At 35.8% G+C, this 22,082-nt stretch overlaps 1 protein-coding gene across 3 annotated transcripts in view; it reads right to left on the minus strand.

Moving 5' to 3' along the window:
* The window catches only part of GLRA3 (glycine receptor alpha 3), a 74,252-nt gene extending 58,317 nt beyond the window's left edge, over positions 1-15,935 (minus strand). For 2 of the 3 annotated variants that reach the window (XM_057419152.1, XM_057419154.1), the window contains exon 1: positions 15,812-15,935. In XM_057419152.1, coding sequence (XP_057275135.1) covers positions 15,812-15,930 — 119 coding nt within the window. In that variant the 5' untranslated portion in view covers positions 15,931-15,935. Of the gene's footprint in view, positions 1-1,550; positions 1,580-15,811 lie in introns of those variants that run through there. The other variant, XM_057419153.1, reaches the window with a different exon arrangement.
* Positions 15,936-22,082: the final 6,147 nt, after the last annotated feature.

The following is a 22,082-nucleotide window of genomic DNA, read 5'->3' on the forward strand; positions in this document are numbered from 1 at the left end:
TTTCCCATTTCTTCTGACTTCTTACCTGCTTGGCTGTCTCTTATTATTGCCAATTCACTTTTTTTAGAAGTGCTTAAAAATGCTTTTGTTTAGAAGTAAGCCCAGGGAAAACCCTAAAATCCTTAGGAATTTTCTAACATGTAAAAAACCTATGCTGGACTTTGCTTGTTAGCAATGGATGGAGTTCCAAAATGGGAAAATTTCATACAGGTATGTGTGTATGCAGATGCAATGTTAACTGCAGACTAGGAATGTAATTTTTTTCCTCCAAACACTGTGTTACTCAGGACATGAGAAGTTACAGTTTTACAGCAAACTCCATTTAGAAGGTCTGCTAAAAAATATCTGTCTTCAAATGTGAACTTTGGATTTAATATCTTAAATTAGCAATTATGTCATATTAAGTCTTGAGTATTACAAACTTGGACATGCACAGAATATGAACATAGAAACCTCTAGAATGTTGTGGTTAACTCATATTTTAATTAAAACTCAGTTCAATTTCTAAATAATAATATCAACTGAAAACAGAGAACTGAAATCCTTCTGCTTAATTTGTTATCTAGTGTTTATTCTATTCTATGTGTGAGTTGATTTGCATATTTATAGATTGTTCATAAATTTCTAAATTGGAATTGGAATCACCACGTCTATAATTACTCTTGTCTTTGGTCTATTCTGTCTGTTAAATAAGTGTTCACTTAAAATCTGAGGAGAGTTTAGCTTTACGCCGTACCTTCAAGACTGCCATTGAAGTTTCATGGACTGAGATAGAAAAACATGTCTGCCACAGTGCATGACCTACCGAAAATCATATTTGAGTCTGAAACTGTTAGGTCAAGCTGAAGACATTTATATTGGGATAAAAATGTTAGACAATGAAAAGCAGCCCATCACAGCCAAGATGCGGCTTGTCTAGAACAGCACCCACATCCTAAATTCTAGACAAAAAGATATTGTAGGGAGTCATAGTAAGAATGGTGTTCAGCACTGCCATCTACCATCTGGAAAGGAAAAACAAAATTATCAATGGTTTAAGACTAAGAGTTGAAAATAAATAAATAAATAATTTATAAATATTGAGGAGGCCAATAAAATAACCCATATCCTACATTCTGTCCATTTAAGTAGAATAGTTTAAAATAAACAAAGGAAGGATGTTAAGAGATGATAGACGAATTGGGAGTGTGGGCAGAGTTGGAAAAAGCAGCTGAGTCTGAAGAAGGGTTCATAATTCATGTTGAAGAACTCAGCACTATTGTGGTAAAGTTCTCACTGCACTACTGTGTTATCCAATAGTGTGGAAATATCGAGAGTAGAAGCATTATGTTCACTTACTATTTTATATGATATTGATGAAACTAGTTCTTGCATATTGCATCAAATTCCTTGTCCAAGGTTTAAAAGGACATTAAGACATTTATGAAGGTACTGAACAAAGCCACTAAAGCTCTGAGAGTTAGGGAAATCTTAAAGTAAGAGACTTTAAGAGATTGACCTGTTTAGTTTATCAAAAAGAAGATTGAAAAATAACATTGAAGTGTAAATACCTCAAAGGGGCAGAAAATGCTGGGCATTGATCTGAAGAAGAAAGGCAGAACAAAAATCAATGAGAAACAGACAAATTCAAATGGGAATTTAGGCGAGCAGTTTAATAGTTTAATAGTAAAAGTAACTTAACAGAAGACCAAATTGTACTGGCCAAGACAGTACAGCTTTCTGGAAGAAACAATTCAGCAAAATATAAGTATTGTTTTTCATGTATACTAGCTTGGTGAAAAGGAATGACCTATAATATATTATATAAAAGCAGACTAAATTCAGAGTAGACATTACAAATATCATGCAGAAATAATCAGATTGCCAAAAGACACTTTCTGGACTTGAAAATCTTAAGGAACGGATAAAATGGACATAGTTCAAAGTGGAAAATTGTGTCTTCTCAGGGCCCTTCTATACTTGGACTGGGTTGCAGGCTTGTAGTTGCCTGTACTGTAACGTGTAATCTGGGTTGCAGTTTATATGTGATAATGTTAGCCCATTTTGCTCAATTCCTTTCATAGCTAGTTATTTGACTTACCAAACAGTTGCATGAGCATCAGCTCCTTGCACATTATGGAACTAAGAATGAAAACTGCACTTGAGATTTCCATAAACTGCAGACATCTTAAAATATCAGAGATTGACCACTACTAGGAAAAAACAAACTGGTGTTCTATGAATGACATGCCCCTGCAAAGAGGAGAGAATTTTAAACTAAAAGATAACACTGTCATGAAAGCAAATGGATATGAAGAGGCCAGGGATAAATTTAGATCATGAATTAAAAGCCTTTCAACTAGTGAGGCGCTTCAGTTCAGGAATAGTTTAGCACTATGAGTAGAGATAGAAAGTCCCCATGTTGTTTCAAGATGGAAGTAATAATGATGCTGTGACATGTATGACTGCAATTGCAGGTGATGGGACTCACTTCTAACCCCTCAGATGAGGATATGTTTGCATTATTGCTGATTCTTTTATGTATTTAAAATAATTACAACCACAGAGCTCTGGAAAAAAACCTACCAAAGTTAGCATAGCTATACAGCCAGAGCACCAACATCTACAGAATTTAAATGGGAGACCTCATGTAGCAGCTGGCAATTTAGCTAGCAAGAAAAATCATGGATCATGAATCTGCTTCTGAAATGTCTATTTAAAGTAGGCATGTTTGTGAGAGAAAACCTCACTCTCTTCCCTTCCTCCAAAAGAAAATGATTGAGAAAAACTCTTAAAAAAAATTTTCCATTTCACAACCTCTACAAATGTTTTGTTCTTTAAAACATTTAAAGCTACAAAAATCAGATTGCTTTCCCATGTTTTTTTGAAGAGTCACCATATTCCTTCTCATAAGCTGTCCCTTCACTATTTGTCCCAAACTTCAGTACGCTTTTACCAAAGCTTTATTTTTAAAAGTACATTTTCAAAGTTAACGTCAATTGTACTGCCTTTGTGACTTTTATATCATTTGTGTGCTACAGAAAGTACTGGTTTTCAGTGATTTTTCCTGTCTTTCAAACTTTTCATCTTCAAGGTGGATTCTTAAAAATAGCTTTAGTGTGTATAGACTCTTCATCAAGGTATGTAGTGGTAGGACAAGGGGTAAGGGGTTTAAACTTAAACAGGGGAAGTTCAGGTTAGATTTAAGGAAGAAATTCTTTTCTTTGAATCTGATGGTATGTTCATTTTCTTCCATCGCTAAACTACCTATGTATTTTACCTTGAAAGTAAATATACTTGTCTTTATATTAACAAGTATATTAACATCTCTTATTTGGTTTTGATTTTTCTCATCTGATCGTAAATTATTTCTTCTATCTCAGACACAATCCATCGTAGCCATTCAGCGATAGAAATTTTGTATTTCATCTTACAATGCATGCTAGAGAGCTGTTATATGATGCTTTGCATATGTTATGGTGGTCCAGTAGCTCTTTCATTTCATTGCTTGGCTTATTCTCTCAGACAGCAAGTGTGGCTAAACCCCTGGAGCAATTGGATCTTATGTTTATGGTCCATTCTGTCCAGCTGATGATTGAATGTTTTAAATGCACTTTACATTAAAAATCTTTGAAGAGAAGCTGAAGGAAATTAATTACACACTCATAAGGAAAGGAAAAACTGCAGGCAGCCAATATGCAATAAAATTTTAAAGCAGTCTCTTCGCTCTGCTGGAAATTAAAATCCTTCACAGAAGACAAGTACACTTCTCTTACTGGAGGCTATTCATCAGCAATATTGATTCATGAAAAGCCAGGGCCATTCTGGAAAGCTATGAACTCTGTCAGAGTTCTACAGTTCAAGGTTAATGCAAGGACATAATTTCCTTCCAACACCTTTCTATTCTAACACAAAAAAAATCTACTCGAGCTTTACTGGTGAATAAATTAATTTAATTCTGAGGGACCAAAAAAGATAAGAAGAAAAATGAAAAGTGAGTTTCTAGTGGTGAAAGAGTAGTGGAAGAGGGTACTAAATCTAAAGAGAGTATATGAAGAAAGAATTAAGTTTACAATGTTTCAAAAAAGGCTGAGATTCCAAATTTCCTATTATTTCTGTTAAAATGGAAAAAGTGGTTCTTGCTAATTAAAAATGAAATTTATTTTATTTCCTGTAGGTCATGAAGTTGTCAGTTCCTAATGCAATGAAAATTCAGCTTTTCCTATCCTCTAATGTTTTAGATAACAATAATTATCATATCAGGGAGAAGCACAGAACTCTTAACTCACGTTTGCCAGAGAAAAAACCTGGCACTTCAACAGGACCAGAAGTGTTGCATCACCAAGATCTTAAAGAGGTCTTTTCTGATAAAAATCCTCAGGAAAAAATTAAATATTTTATGTGATTAGATTTTTTACTGATTTTCTTGTAGATATTTCTAGTTGCCCTTTTTTCCTCTTATTTTAAATAAATTTGAATGGACATATTAATTTTTCAATATAATGCTACAAAGATAAGTAGTGTTACATCAGAACACATTTTCAGTCACAGTAACAGTTTTTATGTGAAACAATTTCCATTTTAAGATCACTGTTATCCATTCTTTATTATTTTAATAGCTAGAAATTAAAATTACATGAAGAATATATAGAATTGCATCTCAATGCAACTATTAAAAATGTCCTTTCAGATTTGTAAAAGTTAATTTTTTCTGTTTCAGTGACTGAAGTAACATAGCTTTTTTGGTGCTATTTGCAAGGTAGACAACAGTTGCAAGTATTATTTTATGATGTTCCTGATCCCTTATGGTGTCATAATTTTTTCCTTTTCTTAATAAAGTTGAGAATTCCTCAGTCACGTTTGTCATGGAAGTGAAATGGTACAATGCTTATACCTTATTTGCTTTATGGACTATAGCTTAAAAAAGTTTTGGATTACTGTAGAGTCTTTCATCTTTCCTTAACAGAAATGAAAGATAGAGAATAATGGGGTCTTAAATCTTCTGATTAAGTCACTGTGACCTGGTCATCATTCTACAGGTCAGAGGGCTTTATATTCCAGATAAGGCTAAATTTACATATACTTGTTTTTGTTTGTGACAGTACGTAAAGCACAATGCCTTACTAACAGCTTCTTGGAACAAAAATAACCTCTTAGGGTAAAGGAAGAAAACTAATTTGTCAGCATTCTTTATGATCCTATGGGCATGGCTTTCTAGTTAAGATGTGGATTCAATAAACTACAGGTTGTCCCTCTAATTTTGTTTTCTTATTTAAGACAACTTTATTGTTGCCAATTTCATCCATAGGGCATTTGAATTTTCTTAAGATATTTTAACTTATTTTTTAATTAAAGATAGTCAGATCTTCCCAAATTCAATTAACACTTTTTTTTTTTTTAAGACAGATAATACTTTTCTAAAATGAATAGAATATCTTTGAAAATGGGAACTGTAAATTGTAAATCTCAAATTTATGGTAGTCTGAACTTGCATTGCTATCTCAGTATAATGAATAATTTGTATATTCACTGAATAACAAAGAAAAGTTACTGGAATAATGGATAGATTGAAAAAATGACCAAGTAAAATAATTTCAGGATATTATCTTTTATAAACCAGATGTCCTTCTATAAATGCATACCAAAGCTGAATAATTACATTTATTTTTGTGATTAATTTGTGCAGGAACTAGCTGATGTCTTTCACCAGCATATGAATAGCAATTCAACTGGTGTCAATGAGGCAACATCGGGTTGAAAGCAGAATTAATTAAAAAAAGACTTTTGCCAGACTAAAAACGTCAAACTATTTTTTCCCAAGGCAAACTCTTTGCAAATCTAGGAACAACTTGTGAATACTGAAAACAGAATTCTACAGATTATAGCTCCTTGGCTGATCCTGTATTTTGGATACAGCATATGTCCTTTAAATTTCAGAGATGCATATTACTGTGACTTCTAGTTATAATTCACTGCCTAGATTTTTTAGTATTATTGTGGCATTGCCCCGACAGCTTACTTTGCATCCACTAGGTTGTTTTACTCTGACTCAATATAACAGCAACAGTGTCCCATGAACTGTAGGTCTGTAGGAAAAAAAAGATATTTGTTGTAACCATATTTAATGACCATTTAGAATGTCCTAAGTCTTCTGTTCCTCCTTTGCCTTGTTTTACTTTTAAAAGTCCAATTTATGAGTTGAAAACCATAACTGAAACTAAAAACTGGGTTTCTTCAATATGTCTCTTCTCAAGCAATTCTTTTATTATTCATAAAAATATTCATGGAAAAACAGTAGAATGAAATGGTTGAGATTTATCAAAGCTAGATAAAAAAATTATTTTGAATTAAAACCTTAGGGTTTGTGGTGACTGAAGCGCAATTCAATTAAATACTATTCCATTTGCCTGAAGAAAGATCTGCTTGTATCAGTACAAGAGTGTTGTTCTGTATCTTCAGTGGGCATGTCAGATAGCTGCTCAGAATGAGACTTTATCTCCAAAATAAGTTTGATAAGATATAATTTCAGTTAAAAAAAAAGCTGAATATATCCTAAAGAGTCACTTGCCTGAAAATAAAATGTTTCAACAAACAGGCCTACAACCCAGACAAGTCAAAACTGATCAGTAAATAGAACCCAGTGCTATATAAAGTTCTCTCCCAAAACACTTCTCATTAAATTTAATTAGTCAGCTAATTATAGTGTAGATACTGTGTTATTACTATTGGTTAAGAATTTTCCATTAAGCCAAAATATTTCTAGTAGAAAAAATACTGCTTTCTTGAAATAGTGCTTTACAGAAACATATCTGTTTCAATGCTGTTTTAATGTAATGCTGGCAGGCTTGTGTGGAATATTCTTGTGTCCCTTCCATTTTGTCAGCCACCATCAGCTTTCTAATGTTCATAGCAACTGAACTTGAGGGTTTGGACTCTAATTTTCAAAAACTTCTCTGAACATCTTCCCCCACCCCCAGAATTGTCAGAGAGTTTTTCCTGCTTTTTGCAACTTAGACTTCCTTTGTGCATTGAAAAAGCAACACAATATTTTCAGGGCTTTGGAATTTTCTGTGAGACAGAAATGGTGATGTTCAATCAACCGTGTTAATTTACATGAGGTATATGGATTACCTAATTTTTTTCCTTTTTGGTATTCCTGTTAGAAACAACACTATAATAATTCAGTATAAGACTACAGGGTTGAGCTTCAGGGTGATGATGGGAGTGGCAGGATTCATGCCACATAGTGACAGACCCCAGCATCCCTAATGCATGCACTGAAGCATATTCCTTATTGAATAAGTCAGAGAAAATAATATGAAGGTAAAAAAAACAGTGCTTCTAGCCTTTCATATTTCCACCACAATTATCCTGGTCAGCTACATACATTCTTTTTTACACACAGAAAATGTTGTTTAAACTTCCCCTTAGATGCATATTTTGTCTTTGCTATACCAGTACAACATATCCAGCACCACCATTAATTATCACCTGATGCTTCTAAGCTTCCTATAAAGAAGTGGAAATATGCTGGGTGAAGGACAGATCATGATGTGTGCTCATCCCCCTCTGCCCCCCTGCATATACTAAGTAGGCTGGGTGGGGAGCCTTATGTACTGCAGGTACACTACCTTCCCCCCTCCTCATCCCTGTGCGACCACTAAGGCATAGAGGACATCCCCAAATGCTGTTGTAGCCTTTATGATATGCAAGACACTTCACCTCCTGAGGAGTCACCACTGTTAAGAAGGATGGAAAAGGACATTCTGTTAACCATTACTTAAGGAATCTGAAAAAGTGCATTTATGCTCAGATTTTTATTAGAGATGAAAATCTGAGTACTCTTACATCCAAAGATCAGTGTATAGGAGCAATAAAAATACATAAAGAGTTAGATATAACTTGCACAGTGTTAGAAGCTTGGGATAACTTTTGGAGGTAAAATTTTAATGCATATATGAGAAACTCTTTTCAAATATAATTTTTTATTCCATTTCTCTAGTGTATTGTACTTTTTGTAATCATGGTTATTCTTTCCAGTGGGTGCATTTCATATTCACATTGTGTAGTAAAAAATTACAATATTAAGTTGAAAACAATTAAGCATCCAATATTTAGCATGCAAGATCTGCAGCAAAACAGAAAATAGTTTATTTTACTTTAACTCTTACAAATTAAGAGTTAAAACAAACTCTAAGAAATCTTGAAAACTCTGCAGATAAATCTGCTTCCTCTTTTATAAAAAAAAAACAAACACCCAAAAAATTACATCCAGCATTCTTTCTGTCGGTATAAAGCAATGAGAAAACACACTATGGGTTTCAAAAAAAGTCTTTTATGGGATTTAGTCCAGTTTTGATGCTGAAATCTGTCCATTTTGACTTTAGTTCTAATGCTGCTGCGTCAGAGGTAATGGATCTGACCTAAGAGCATCAGGGAAAACTGCTAAGATGAGCATCCCTTCATGGAGATATTGTGTACATGCTTAGGCACGGAATTAACATTTACCTTGGAATAATGTAGTCATAGTTTAGATGTGTGAAGTTAGTGCTTTAGTCCTGACTGATTTCAAAACCTTTGTTTTTCCCTTCAAAAAATTAAAAGTTTTACCTTACTTTTGCCAACAAATTACTGCTTTGTGACATTTATTTTATTTACCTAGTAGGGCACCCTTAGCCAGCAGACATGTTGCTCACAAAACTGGAAGTTTAGTTGCTCTCTGCAGATGAATATGTCTTAGCCTACACATGCCCAGGGCATGGATGCTCCTGTACGTTACTGAATCTAACAGATAACAGTGCAGTTTCCACAACTTTATGAAATCAAACACTTCAGCAGGAGAAAACCTTAGGATCTTTTTAACATTCAAGCCCCATTTTACCCCAGAACATTATAAACCAACTTTTCACAAAAAAGTCCATGAGCTCTGCAGTCTCCCACTAAGATATAAAGTAATAATAATTTTAATATCCAAACTTTTGAAGAATCATACTGGTATAACTGTATGTTCTGGGCATTTCTGCTGAGTAGGTAGTTGTGAAATTTAAGTTAATTAATTGTAAGTAAAAACTAGATAATTAGATTAGCCAGTTTTATAGAAAGTCATCTGGGAAATTATATATTCTGGTGCTTGTGGATCCTGAGAGATCATAGGTAGAATTACACTAGACTCATTTTTTACCTCTCAAAAGCCTGAAAGGGAGAAAAAAGTATTTTGTAAGAAACTGGAGATAAATTCTAGACATAGTGGAGTCTTATGCAAACTGTGCACAGTATGTGAAGCCTTGGGCAATGGTGAGATGAGTAGCGTATTGCAATATTTTTTATATCAAATGTATTTTTATGCATATTTTATAGCAAAGATGGAATGCAACAAAAGGCAAAATATTAAGACAGAAGGTTATGTAGTTATAACTGCAGCTTGAATTTTAATCAGGAAGAGGCAAAAAGTTTGCTTTTTAAAATGTCATAGCTGTACTGTTTCTGCTTATGATATCCTTCCTAGATTAGTTTCATCTGTGAAAGTCATGTAAAGGTTAATAGCACTCCACCTCACAGTTTGAGATTATTTAATACTCCTGCATTTGCTTTCTACTCACTTTATTGTTTCACTTAAACAGTCTCAGGATAACCTGCTGGCTTGCTTTTTCCTATAGCCGTTGATCTGTGTTAGACAGGAGCCCCACCACTTGTGTAGCTCCAGTATTCCAACAGTCCATCACTCACCACGAGATTATCACAGGCCAGAGCCTTCTTGAACATTTCTACATTTTCTGTGGTCTCAAACTGTTTCCCGTGGAAACTGCATTTCTTTAATGTTCCATTTCACCAAACAGAAACGTCAGTAATAATAATATTGAAGAGGGCTGATCTTCCTTAGGGAACTTCCTACATGCAAATGTCCCTGGCACTCCCCACTTGTCCCTGCTCATTTTGTATGTTCTAGAGGGTGGTATGGTCTCATGGTGGTACATGGCATAAGAAAAGTATAGACGAAGTTTTTGTTATGTAGAAAGTCCAGTGCAGTATAGACTAAGAATTATTACCTGTTTGCTGTTGAATAATGTTGGAGCAATTCATTAGACAGCTGCCTGAAAGACTAATAATAAAATACATTCTTTTCTAATTTTATAACCATATGCTGTTTACTTTGGTACTTTTTTCCTTCATTCTTTCTTTTTTAATCTCACTACATAGCATTTGTATTGACACAGCACCTAAAAACATCAGTCAGGGAGGATCATATTCTTTCAGAAGCCATACAAAATAAGGACTAGAACCTGTGCTAGAAAAAAGTATAGCATAAAATATTTTCACCTTTTTTTCTCTTAACTTTACTGTGAAGACTGTTCTGCTTCCTGGTGCTCTTCTCATTTTTCTGCTTTAGGCCTCCATTCTTGTTGCACATAGTTTCTAGCTGTGTCTTTTCCTGTTCTCTGAGATGTTCCCTTTTTGCTGGTAGTTGATATTCTCAAAAAGATGCCTTTTACTTGATCTGTCCACAACGCCTACATACCAGTGAAAGTAAAGCTACTCCTTTTTAGTTCCTATCTCCTTTTACTGATTCTTCCAATAAATATCTTAAAGATCAGTAGGAAAAGTAATAAAAGGAGAAGATGCAACACCACACACAAGGGCTCTTCATTGTTCATTACTTGAGAAAAGCTGATTTGCTGGAATAATTCCCTATAGGTATTATTACATAATACCCAGTAAGGTCATTTGAAGCTTGCATTCTAAATCTGTTAAAACAAGAAGATTTAATCTTATAAAAATTTTCATTTTCTCTAATTGTCATGATTCCTAGGCTATCTGGACAAGACTAATCTGATAGAGAAGCTATTGCATTTTTCATCATAGAGAAGCATAGCACTTAACTCACAGTATTACTTGCTTTCAGTTGCTGTTAGCATCAATTGGCTAAGAATGAATTAGAAGAGGTTGAAAAGTAAGAAAATGCCACTAGCACAGTAAGAATTAAAAGATTCATGTTTCTAATTGAAATGTCATTGTTATTCATATTTCTTACAGTTTATAATGTTATAAACTCAAAAATATACACATAACTTTTAAATTATAGATATGAAATGGATTTTAAAAATTTTGATCAAATTCCTACTTATGACAAAACTGCTATTTGGTTCAAAAGGATTTCAGTGCTTTCACTGGTATAGTTGATATTTGAATTACATTTTTTGGCTACCAACCCCCCCCCCCCCCCCCGCACACACTTTCTCGTTATCTGAGTTTTGGGAAGTAAAATGCCTGCATATGGATACATTCTCCAAGGGAATCCAGATGCTCTTCCCCTTAATATTTTGCAAGGACCCTGAGCACATTTTCTCCATCACAGGGGTTTGGCTACCTGGTCACAGTAGGAATCCAGCTTGGCAGCACGTCATTGAAGCAAAGCTGTTTGACAAAAAGTCATATAAGCCTCAGCAGGGGTTTACTCCTCTCAGGAGCTTTTTTTATTTATTTGTTTGGGGTTGTGGTTTCGTTGATGTCATTTTTGGTTTTTTTTTTTGTTTTTTTTTTTTTTTTTTTTTTTTTTTTTTTTTTTTTTTTTTTTTATTTATTTTTTTTGTTATTTCTCCTTCAGGATTTCTTGGGAGGTCCTCTTGGACTCTACACAAGCTACTGTGCAAGTATACCTTTACCCAGCCTTGTATCTTCCTATTCTAACCTTCTGACCTGACTTTTGGGCTTGACCTTGGACCTACCTCATCACTACTCATCTTGTCTCTCAGTCTGAATGGTTGTCTGGACTGGATCTGCTCTGTTCCTGCACAGGGGCTTTGGGACTGCAGACTTTGTTGGCAGGATCCTGCTCCTGCCTGTCTTGCTCTGAGCCTGAACTCCCAGATCACCTTCCTTTTCCTTGCTGCTCCCTGAGACATAGCAGATCTTTTTCATTAGGACGTGGAACCTGTTGACTGATTTATCCCACAGAAAACTATGTTTTCAAATTAAATCTGGGCTGATGAGGAAAGGTACTGTGCCTCAGTGCTCTCATCTTGAATTACTATATTGCCTTTAAGACATCCATGCTAATTTGTTCACATCCTGATTTTAACAGACAGTTTTGTTTCTTGAATAGTATTGTAAGTATAATTCTTAACATAATAATAAGCTACTGAAGTCTTTTTATAACATCTGAAAATTTTTATTTTCAAAGTTGTTTGATTTGATATGTCAGATTTAATATTTTTTAGCTGTCATTTCTTTTTCTTTCATTATTTGGAGGAACTAATGCTGGCTTAAAGGATATTGACTTCTGTTTCTTAAAGCTATTCATCTGAAAACAATTTCCAATGTAATGCAAGAATAATTTCAAAATCAGTTAACTGTGAGCTCAGGCATGCCCCAGAGTTAGGTTACATGGAAGTTTTTTTCAGAAGAATCTGGTCTCTAAGTGCAACTAGCTGTGTCTGTGGTACTGTTTCCTTCAATATAAGGCTGATGGAGTAATGATAAGAACAAGGAAAGAGGAACTAATTTAATCATGGCATGTTTCATGGTCTATGCTAATATAGATAACTAAAGAAATATCATAGGGAGAATCTATTTTGCATCTTTATAGTGCCACCTCCCTTTTCATCCTATGCTTTCCCATGCACAGGTCTACATGTAAAATACCAATATTATACTCTTTAAGGAGAAAGCAGAATCCGTGAAAATTCCCTGAGAATGTAGTTCTAACAGACCTATGCTGGTGCCTATGCAAGCTCAAGAGCTGTCATAAAGCTATTTGACTACACATATAATCTAGCTTGCAGTGTGACCTGTCAGAATCCAAGTAAATGCAAATGAATTTTTGTGAGCACTATTACATTAATGAAAACTCAGAGGAATATTTGGTCTTAGAGATTATTATAACTTCATAGCATATCTTAGAAGTATTTGTTTTCCTTCTTTTGTGAGAACCTATTCTTAAACTCCATTAAATTATTTTCCCCACCTTTCACATTTAATTTTATGTCTCCACCCTGTTCTTAATATCACACTGGGGCTTGGCCAGCCAGTTATTAAAAATAATACTGTTTTTTATTTTGTGTCTGAGCATGGCTCTTCTCTCAGTTCTCAGATATATCCCTGAAAATGTAATAGAGTTCTTAGACCCTTGCGTTTTATGTCTAAAATCTATTAAGATATTATCAATAAGTACACTATTTATCTAAGACATTGTATTAAAAACATGAACAATATTATGAAAGAGTATTGACAGTGTTTTATTCTTTCCATAAGTCTTCCATAATTAAATTAATCAAATTGATAATTAGATCCTACAATGATCAATATATATCTTGTTTCTGTCGTTTCAACTTGAAAAGCCTTTAGATGTGAGGTGAAAAATTTATTAAAAAAATAAATGAATTGGGTGCAGTTTCATCTTGTGAAACACGCCAATCCTGAAACTTTAAAGTAGCAAGCTTGTAACTTTATACTTTCATCTGACTTGTACTGAAAATAAAACTTAATGTCTATTTTTACAGACATATCATTTAAACAATAACTTTAAAGAGCCTCAGGGCTGTTTGATAAGAATTGAAAGTTTTTCCTGTTAGATTCATTCAGTCTTCTCACACATCCTTGAGTGCTTGTTAATGAAGAATAGAAAAGTGTTACTGTTACAAGGTGCAAAAAAAGGTACATTATTTTTTTATAATATCTGATAAAACAAACCACAAGGTTTGTTTTTTCCTAGAAATTCCAAGCATATCCATCTTCTCACAGATGGGGCTATATACGTGCTAAGGCTGAAATCTATAGTCCTATAGAGAGTGAAAGCAGCATTGTACTATTCCCTGTTCCCTTTGCTCCAATGGAAATAATTTCACATTACTTCAGTTGGAAAAGAAATAAAATTAATGGCTTCAGGAAGCTTGGGAATTTTAAAGGGTTTATTATTTAAACCCTTTCCCCCCCCCCCCCCCCTTTTTTTAATGCTTTTTCCATTTCAAAGCATGGAGAAGACTCTTGTGTGTCTTGAACTGGCTCATGTATCTCAGGTAATACTGCTAGACCTAAAATCACCAGCAGTCTCTATATAGAGATACATACCAAAGATATACATAAGTTCTGAGCAGCTTTCTGAAGTCTTTCTCACAATACATAGTCTTTGTGCACCAGTGACTGTGTTTACTGTGATAAAATGACAATTTAAGAGCAGAAGACTAGTGCAATGCAACAGTTGCTTGATCACTGAACAGAATAATTTGAACGTATGCAAAATAAGATGCCTGTATGCAGCTTGAAACAATTTCATAGTAGTACGGAATTATGTGATGCAAAATATATGTATGTTTTCCAACACTGACTTTAAAATTTTTTCTTTTTTTCACTTGGAATATAATATGCGTTATTATATGATTAAAATAAAGGTTGAATCATTCCACAGTAGGGTGACATTTAAGTAATACACCAAGGAAAAATAAGTTGTGTAAGTACATTGAAATAGAATAATAATAGCACGTAGCTTGCATTGCCTACACTACACTACTATTTTGAACATTAAATACTCAAATAACTGTAAAAATCTAAACTGTAATATGCATTTACTCTTTCCTCCCAGCATCAATTAATCCCTACCATGTGACCCAGTTTCTTAAAATCTCTTTATTTTAGCACAGTTACAATAAAAAAAAAATTATAAACTATTTAGCTACGTTGATACAAAACAGGCCATTAAACTAACTTCAAAAGGAAAGACTTGCTAAAAACCTGTGGGCAGCTGTGAAGTGTGCCGTCCTTGTGGGCTGCTACATGCTACTACTTTAACTTTGAGGTTATAGATATCTTACATGTATAATCCCTGAAGTCTCCCTGGAGAACCACTTTTCAAATATAAGTTTTCTTTCTTATCTTTGTCAAGTAACAATGTGATTCTTAAAATAGCCCAGAATTGTCATGTTGTATGCCACAGTCTGTTTATTGTGATCCAGAGCTAGACTCTGTTGATAACAAGCATGGCTAACTCTGCATCAGCATTGAATGAACAATGATATTGAACTCTGCTTCTTCACATGTCTGATTTTTCTTTTTAAGGTTTCCTTTATCTTTAAACAGAGGACTTAAGTTTATTTCAGTCTGTTGTCATCACAATTCCAGAGCTATGTATCAAAAAAATGCTTGCATTGAAATCATAGCATTACTTCAGCTAGCAAAAGTCTGCTGGGCAGAAAGTAGAAAAAACATATGAACCTCAGTTTTCTACTCAGGTCATAATTTATGGATCTGTTGCTATCTTTCACAATACAAATCCTAGGCTACTAGTAGTACAGCAAACGCTTTCCCTCTCAAGGAAAATCCTGCAGACCATATCCTCTGTTCACTCAGCTATCATCTTTCTGTTCCTGTATAAGACTTCTCTGACCTAACGCAATCCTTGATTTTTATTTTACTGAAAAGAACTGACAGTAAAAAGAAGTCTATATGTTCCCAAATCAGATTATCTTCCATAACTTTTACATATAGACACTTTGCACCTGAAGAATTTCAAGATCACTAATGTTACAATTCACAGTGATTAAAAAAACCAGTGATAAAATAGGGAAACCCTTACTACGTACAGGTGAAGGGCAAGCACAGCCCTCAGCTCGCAAAATGTGAAATCTAATTCGAGTCAGTGCAATGTTACAAAGTCATTTGCGAAGCGTAGACCCCATGCATGTAGCTCCTGTGCCCACAGTCTGGCTGCCGCAGGTTAGCCGGCCGGGCGTTAGTGGTGAGGAAAAGCGGTGACCGGGGTCGCCCTCCAAGTCAGTCCGGGGTATTTCAGCCGCCCGGAGAAACCGGCGGGGGGACTTTTGCTTCCCCGAGGGTAACTCACCTGAGCAGTACCGCTGCTTCCCACAGGTAAAATCCCGACACAGCCGCTCGGAGGTACCTAATCCGGGCCATGCTGCTCGGAGGCTCAGCGGAGCCCTGGAGCGGTGGTGTCCGAGGCATCAGAAGTGCTCCGGGGCTCGGCTCGGTTCTGCGCGGAGCTGAGCTGCTCCTCGCGGGCAGGAGCGTCCTAAGCACCCTGGAGAGCTCCGGCAGCCCCGCGCCCGCCGCCCGCCTAGCTGCCTGCGGCGCCTTGCGCCTTCCCGCTGGTCCCCGCCGCGCCCGCCCCGCCGCTCCGCATCGCAGCAGAGTGGCCGCCTAATCCCAGCCGCGGCGGCGGCAGGAGCCCACCGCTCCGCCCGCCTGGCCCCGGCTCCTGCCAGCAGCCGGCACCCCGCAGCCGACCGCATCCCGGGAGCGGGGGGTGCTGCGGCCCCGACGGCGCGGGGCGGGCGGGGTGGCAAGGCGGGGGCTGGACACGGCCGTCCCCCCGCAGCGCCGTGGCTTGCGAAGGCCGGCGGGGCGGGACCGGGGACAACGAGGGGCGCCCTGAAGGGTCTGCCCCTGGAAGGGAAGATGACACCGCTGGGGGCGCGGGGAGGGCTTATTTGGGGGTCGGGTCCGGTGTTTGCCCTCAGAAGAGCCCCTGACGGAATGTCTGCCCCTATGGGAAGAGGGATGGGAGTTATTCTGCTTTGCCTATAGCACCTATAGCGCTTTTCTTAAGGAAATGTGTGTGTGTGTGTGTGTGTGTAATCCTATTTCAGTCTTTTCCCTGAGAGTTCAGTGCTGATGGACACAGAAAAAGTCTATCCTGTTCAATTCAATTTCACTTTTTCGAAAAGATGGTCTAGTGCCATGAGGCAGACTACTAGGGAGATCCAAAGAGTTTGAAAGTTTTTCTGGGGAGAAGAGTGGAAGGGATTATGGGAAGCAACAGGGAAAGAATATTGTAAGGGGGAAACTTGAAAGTTGTTAATGAGAAGAGGGAGGAACAGAGAATGAGTTTACAAGTACAGGTGACAGTAGGAAGGAGAAATGATTACAGTTATTGTTAAAGAAAGCAAACAACATTTCATGCAAGCCAGGAGCTGCTTGTATTAGAAAAGGATAAAGATTTCTGAGTGATCTTGAGAAATATTGTTTGAGAAATTCTTGTGAAATCTGTATGGTTTGTGTATGCAGTAAAATAATAAATGTGAGGAAGGGACATATACCTGGAGAGGGACAGAAAGGGAAAATATGTCTAAGATTGTAGAGTTGGGATATTCTGTGAATCTAAAAAGCAATGGCCTTTGAACACCAGTATCATGTCTTGGAGAGCCAATGAAAGGGGAACTATGGGAGTAGTTCAGGGAGAGATCTCTGCATATGTGAAATATATCTGGCTAGGCACTTCCTTCTCAGTGTTAGCCTCAAAATAATCTGCTGGCTTCCTTTCCCCTATAGCCACTAATTTGTGTTAGGTGTTAGACAACGGCCCCACTCTGTGTGCAGCTCCACTAGTTGCACAGACCATGTGATTGTCTCAGGCCAGAGTCTAATTTAACTATTAAAATGCTATAAAAAGCTCAAGTGCTGAAGAAGGAAGCAGATGTGGAAAAAGGCAAAGGTTGATCAAGATTAGGCACATGAAGCAGAGTAAAAGAAACTGAAATCTGAGGGAAGCATAATGAAGTAATTGCAGAAAGACAGTGAATGAAACATAGAAAAACTTTTTACACAGAACAGAAAAGATTAAAAGATCATTCAGTAGAGAAGATGCAGAAAAGAAATAAGAAAGAGGGATTTTATGCATTCCTCATATCCAAGGATAGAGTGTGTTTTAGAAATAGGGTATTTCATTAGAAATCTTTACAGTAATCACATGTTCCACCTCCAGGTATATTGTCTTTTTTCTTTCAAAAATATCTCACATGTTGCTTTTACCTCAGTTCTTAATTTATATTTTCTATTTTGCCATACCCTTACACTTTTTTTAGCTCTTCAAGGTTGTTCCAATGGGTATCACTAAATAATAACACCTACCACACATTTTCAATCCAGTATGGATTTCTTTTTTGATACGTACCAAGTGTATGGCTTAAGAATGTCCTAGAATATCACTAAATTTCCTCTGTTCCCTGAACTGTTTCATTCTTAATTTTTCTTTTTTTTTTTTTTTTTTTCAGTAGTAGTGGTTACATGAATTCAGGAGCCCTTTGTATTCAGTACTCCAAATTTTCGAGAAGTTTATCCTTTTGTTCCCGTTCTCTCTGTGTGGAAACAGCGGTCATGAACAGAAGCTGTTTAAACCCTTAACTGAAAACATAATAGCAAACAAAGTAAATAATACCTGTATTGTTCTAGGACAGTCTGTCGAGGCAGGTGCTCTACAGAATCAGCGTAGAGTGCTTCCCTTTTCCCTTCTATATTCAGAATGTTTGAATCTTATCTTTCCTCTTAAAACTAGTGTTTAGTAAGGCTGTTTCTCCCTGTGCTGTTTATCTTTGTGCATTATGTACTTCAACAGTGAATTGGTCTAATATTTATTTATGCTGAAGCAAGTGATTTTTTTTTTTATGATACTATTAGTTAAAACTACCAGCATGAACTCTCCAGTAGGAACAGTTCTATTAATTATAAATATAGGCTATAGTTTAAATCTGCAGAGTTCAAACTTCTCAAAATCCCCATGGGAAAGACATACACTTGCTTCTGCTTTAAGTAGCAACTTTGTTGTTGCATCATTTTGTTCTGCTAAATAAGAATTTTGTTTTCAAGCTCTTGAAAATTTTCGTATGGGTAGTGTTGAATATTAAAATACTCTCTTCTGAGTGATTCAGACAACTCCCTTTGATTCATTAAAAGTTCCATTTCAACAAAGAACATGTTGTTGACTTCAGTGAGATTTAGAAGCATAGAAGCGTACTTAGTTTTTAATCACAAGCTTTGATAAAATATTCTCTGCTTAAAGTGTTTTAATTCACTATTGTTTTAATTACCATCTTCTTATTCCTTCCATATTGCTACTGGTAGACTTATCTATTAAACAAAGCTGTACACAAAGCTGTGTTCAGTCTTTAGAAGATCTTTATGGTATCTTTTTATCCTTCTGGTAGATACAGTAAATTAAAAGGTAGGACTTGTTTGAACATCCATTTAAAAAATGAAATTCATGCAGTGTCACTGTAGTATGAATTTGTCTCAAATATCAATGTTGTTATGTGCATAAAAAGCTGAGCTGTTTAATTTACTTTCAGTAGTATTGCAGGTTAATTGAAGCATATTCTTCACAAATGGAAAACACTGGTATATTGAAATGAAAAGTTCTCACCAGAATACATCAATATCAATATCTAATTCTCCCCATAACTAGCAGGGTGTATAGCTACTCTTTCTCTGGTCCAACATGTATTTAGGTATTTTTGAAAATAAACCACTTGTATTTATGAGCTTGAGATATCTACACCAGGAGTAGCCTAGGAGTCAAAAATGCCATAGGGTTACTAGAAGGAGATGATCCTAATGTGAATCAAAACAGTAGTTTGCCTTTTAAATGGGGATACTTTAACAACCTCATGTATTTGCACTCAGCAAGATAAACGTAAATCAGTTTAATAGAGTAACTCACTTTCATTTGAACACAAAATTTATACAACTGAATGCAAGATAGTGCAGTTACTCAACAGTATTAGTGAGACAAGCCAATGCGCAGATGTAGATTGAAGGATTACTGCATGTACTTTTTGGTGTGACAGAGTCCTTGTGGAACATTAAACTAATCATAGTGGTAGTCATGAGAAGTTGCTATAATTATTTTAGTGTGCCCAATCCTAGAATATATTGTAGTTCAATATGTTTAAATAATCATTCTGTAAGAAGGCTGCTGACAAATTTGAAAGGTTTCTGAAAAGAACTACAAGAACATTACAGTTTGGAATACCTCCCTAACATAAGATAAAAGCAGATTAACTTGTGAAAAACAGAAAAGTTTAGATTTGTCTTTAGGCACCTTGATGATGGAAAAAAGTATGTGAAATGAAAGCCATTTTTAAATAAGCAGAGGTAGTAAATTAACAAGACTGGAAACTGATAAAAGATTAATTCATAATAATAAAAAGAAACAACAAACCTACTTTGAAGCAATTGAAAGTTTGAAACAACTAGAAAGGGAGCAGAACTGATCACCATTTAAATTCTTTAAATGTAGGTCAGCTGTATTTTCTGGGCTTGATCCAGAAGCCACTGGGTAAAATTTTACGAGCCTTGAGATTCAGAAGTTCAGACTAATGGCTCCCATGTTAAAACATGTGAGTCTATAAACCCAAAGTGTTTTGTCATGATATATTCAGCTACAAAGTTAAAGTTGTGGGCTTTCTTATAAAAGCAATAAATTGACCTTACAAACAAAAGATTGGCTTCCAAGTTGACAGAGTTGAAAACCACGTATATCATAATGGTAAGGAATAAAGATCTCACATATGTAGTCTTTACCACAATTATATTGCCAGTTTGAATATTCCAGCATTTTAGGAGGGTGTTGTGATGGGATATGACATCACTGTAGTTTTAGATTCTGGTTTTACTGAGACATGTTTGATTATGTTAATTAATCTGGTTATCTCGGTACACAGGATTCCCCAGGATGTAATTCATTGAAGTGTGAAACCCCAGAGGCTTTGACCTATTACTAAATACAAGCTACAAACAGAAGAGAGTTTTTTTGATAAATGCAATCCTAAAATAGAAAGACCAACTTTAAAATATGGGAGTAAAACTACTAAAAAGAAAAATGTAATTGTTCAGTATTCCTCAATAAGCAACAAAATCCTTAGCAATGTATTTCAGTCTCTGAAAATAGAGAGTCTGTGTAAGAGCATTTGCCAGCTTTCTCTATGAGAAATATAGGTGTTCACCACAAGGATGTAACATAGCATTCTTCAGAATGTATTACCTCCAAAGTAAGTCTTGGTGTAACTAAAATAAATAGGCTTTTTAGTCGGGTTTGCAGAACTTTTGGCTGTTGCATTTAATTTCAGGATGCATACAAATTGTTCCTAATTCATGGTTAATTAGATTATCAGCCTTTTAACAAATTGAAACATGACCGGCAAATTGCATGTATCCAGATAGCTTTTCTTCTCAAGCACCTTCTATCTTAAGCCTTAATTCTCTTCATTCAGATGGAGTTGCCCAGTTCCAGTGGCAACTGATGTCATCGTGTGCTAAACCTAACCTCTGGGGAGGTGGGTCATAGCAGCAGAAATTAGGTGGTCTGCATTTTACTCTCAGTGTTAGAGCTCATTCAATGTTAATGAGTGGTACATTACAGAATAATAACATGTCACATGTGTGTATCAAGTGCATATGAACCAGAATTTGGAAAATATATTGATACAGGGAGAACAGATTGGCAACTTCAATGAAAAACCCCACTGTGTGTTGTAATGAACATGTATAAATGGAAACAGCACCCCCCAGAAATTGTCTAATATCTAAATGTAACACTATTATCAAATATCGGCAATTATGTTTACCAAATGTGTGCATACATATTCACTTTATATGAAAATAACTAAGCAAGGATATACAGTGCAAATTTGTACTCCACAAGTAGTCAGCACTGAAAAGAAGTTCTCAAGTGTAGCTGATATGTTTATACCCACTACAGTGTCTTGAGTGCCTTGGAGCAAAATCTGGTCTTTGTTTTATGTGCTTATAAACAGATTTTCTGTTAGATAATGAGAATCAATGGGAAGTTAGTATTTTCTCTGTTTTACAAAAAAAGAATAGAAGAAACAGTGGTCTAATAGAGGCAGAAATGTCTGAACTGCTGTGCACAGAGATCAGTCAAAAGCAGAAATATTTTTAATCTAATCTCATACTTTGTTATTAGCTCCTTTTGTTAATCAAGGCTTCAGTCCGTTAAACACTGTTTAGCTCAAAGCAAGTGAGCTGTTCTGCTGGAGTCAGCGGCCCTGTAAACGTTTTATTGTCTCAAGCCTCAAGGGAGGCAGTTCCTGCTAGTTAGTCAGCGTTCCTCTGTTTTTATTTAATTACTCCTAATCATAGCAGAACAGTGCTTAAATATCCTGAGTAGGCTGCCATTTTCCCAGTGTGAAACTTTTAAGTTTCTTCCATTTTTTTGAGTGTTTTTTATTTTTTCTCTTTGCCTGATAGTTTTGCATACAAAAAAAATTAACTCTGAGAAGCAAACTGTACCTGTGTAAATAAACTCACATGGATTTTGATGATAGAAATACAATTGCTTGCATATGTAAAACATAGTATTG

This window comes from Pezoporus wallicus, unplaced genomic scaffold (assembly GCF_028554395.1).
Source record: "Pezoporus wallicus isolate ANWC-B61680 ecotype Strahan unplaced genomic scaffold, APGP_CSIRO_Pwel_v1 contig_2384, whole genome shotgun sequence".
Classification (NCBI taxonomy): Eukaryota; Metazoa; Chordata; class Aves; order Psittaciformes; family Psittacidae; genus Pezoporus; species Pezoporus wallicus.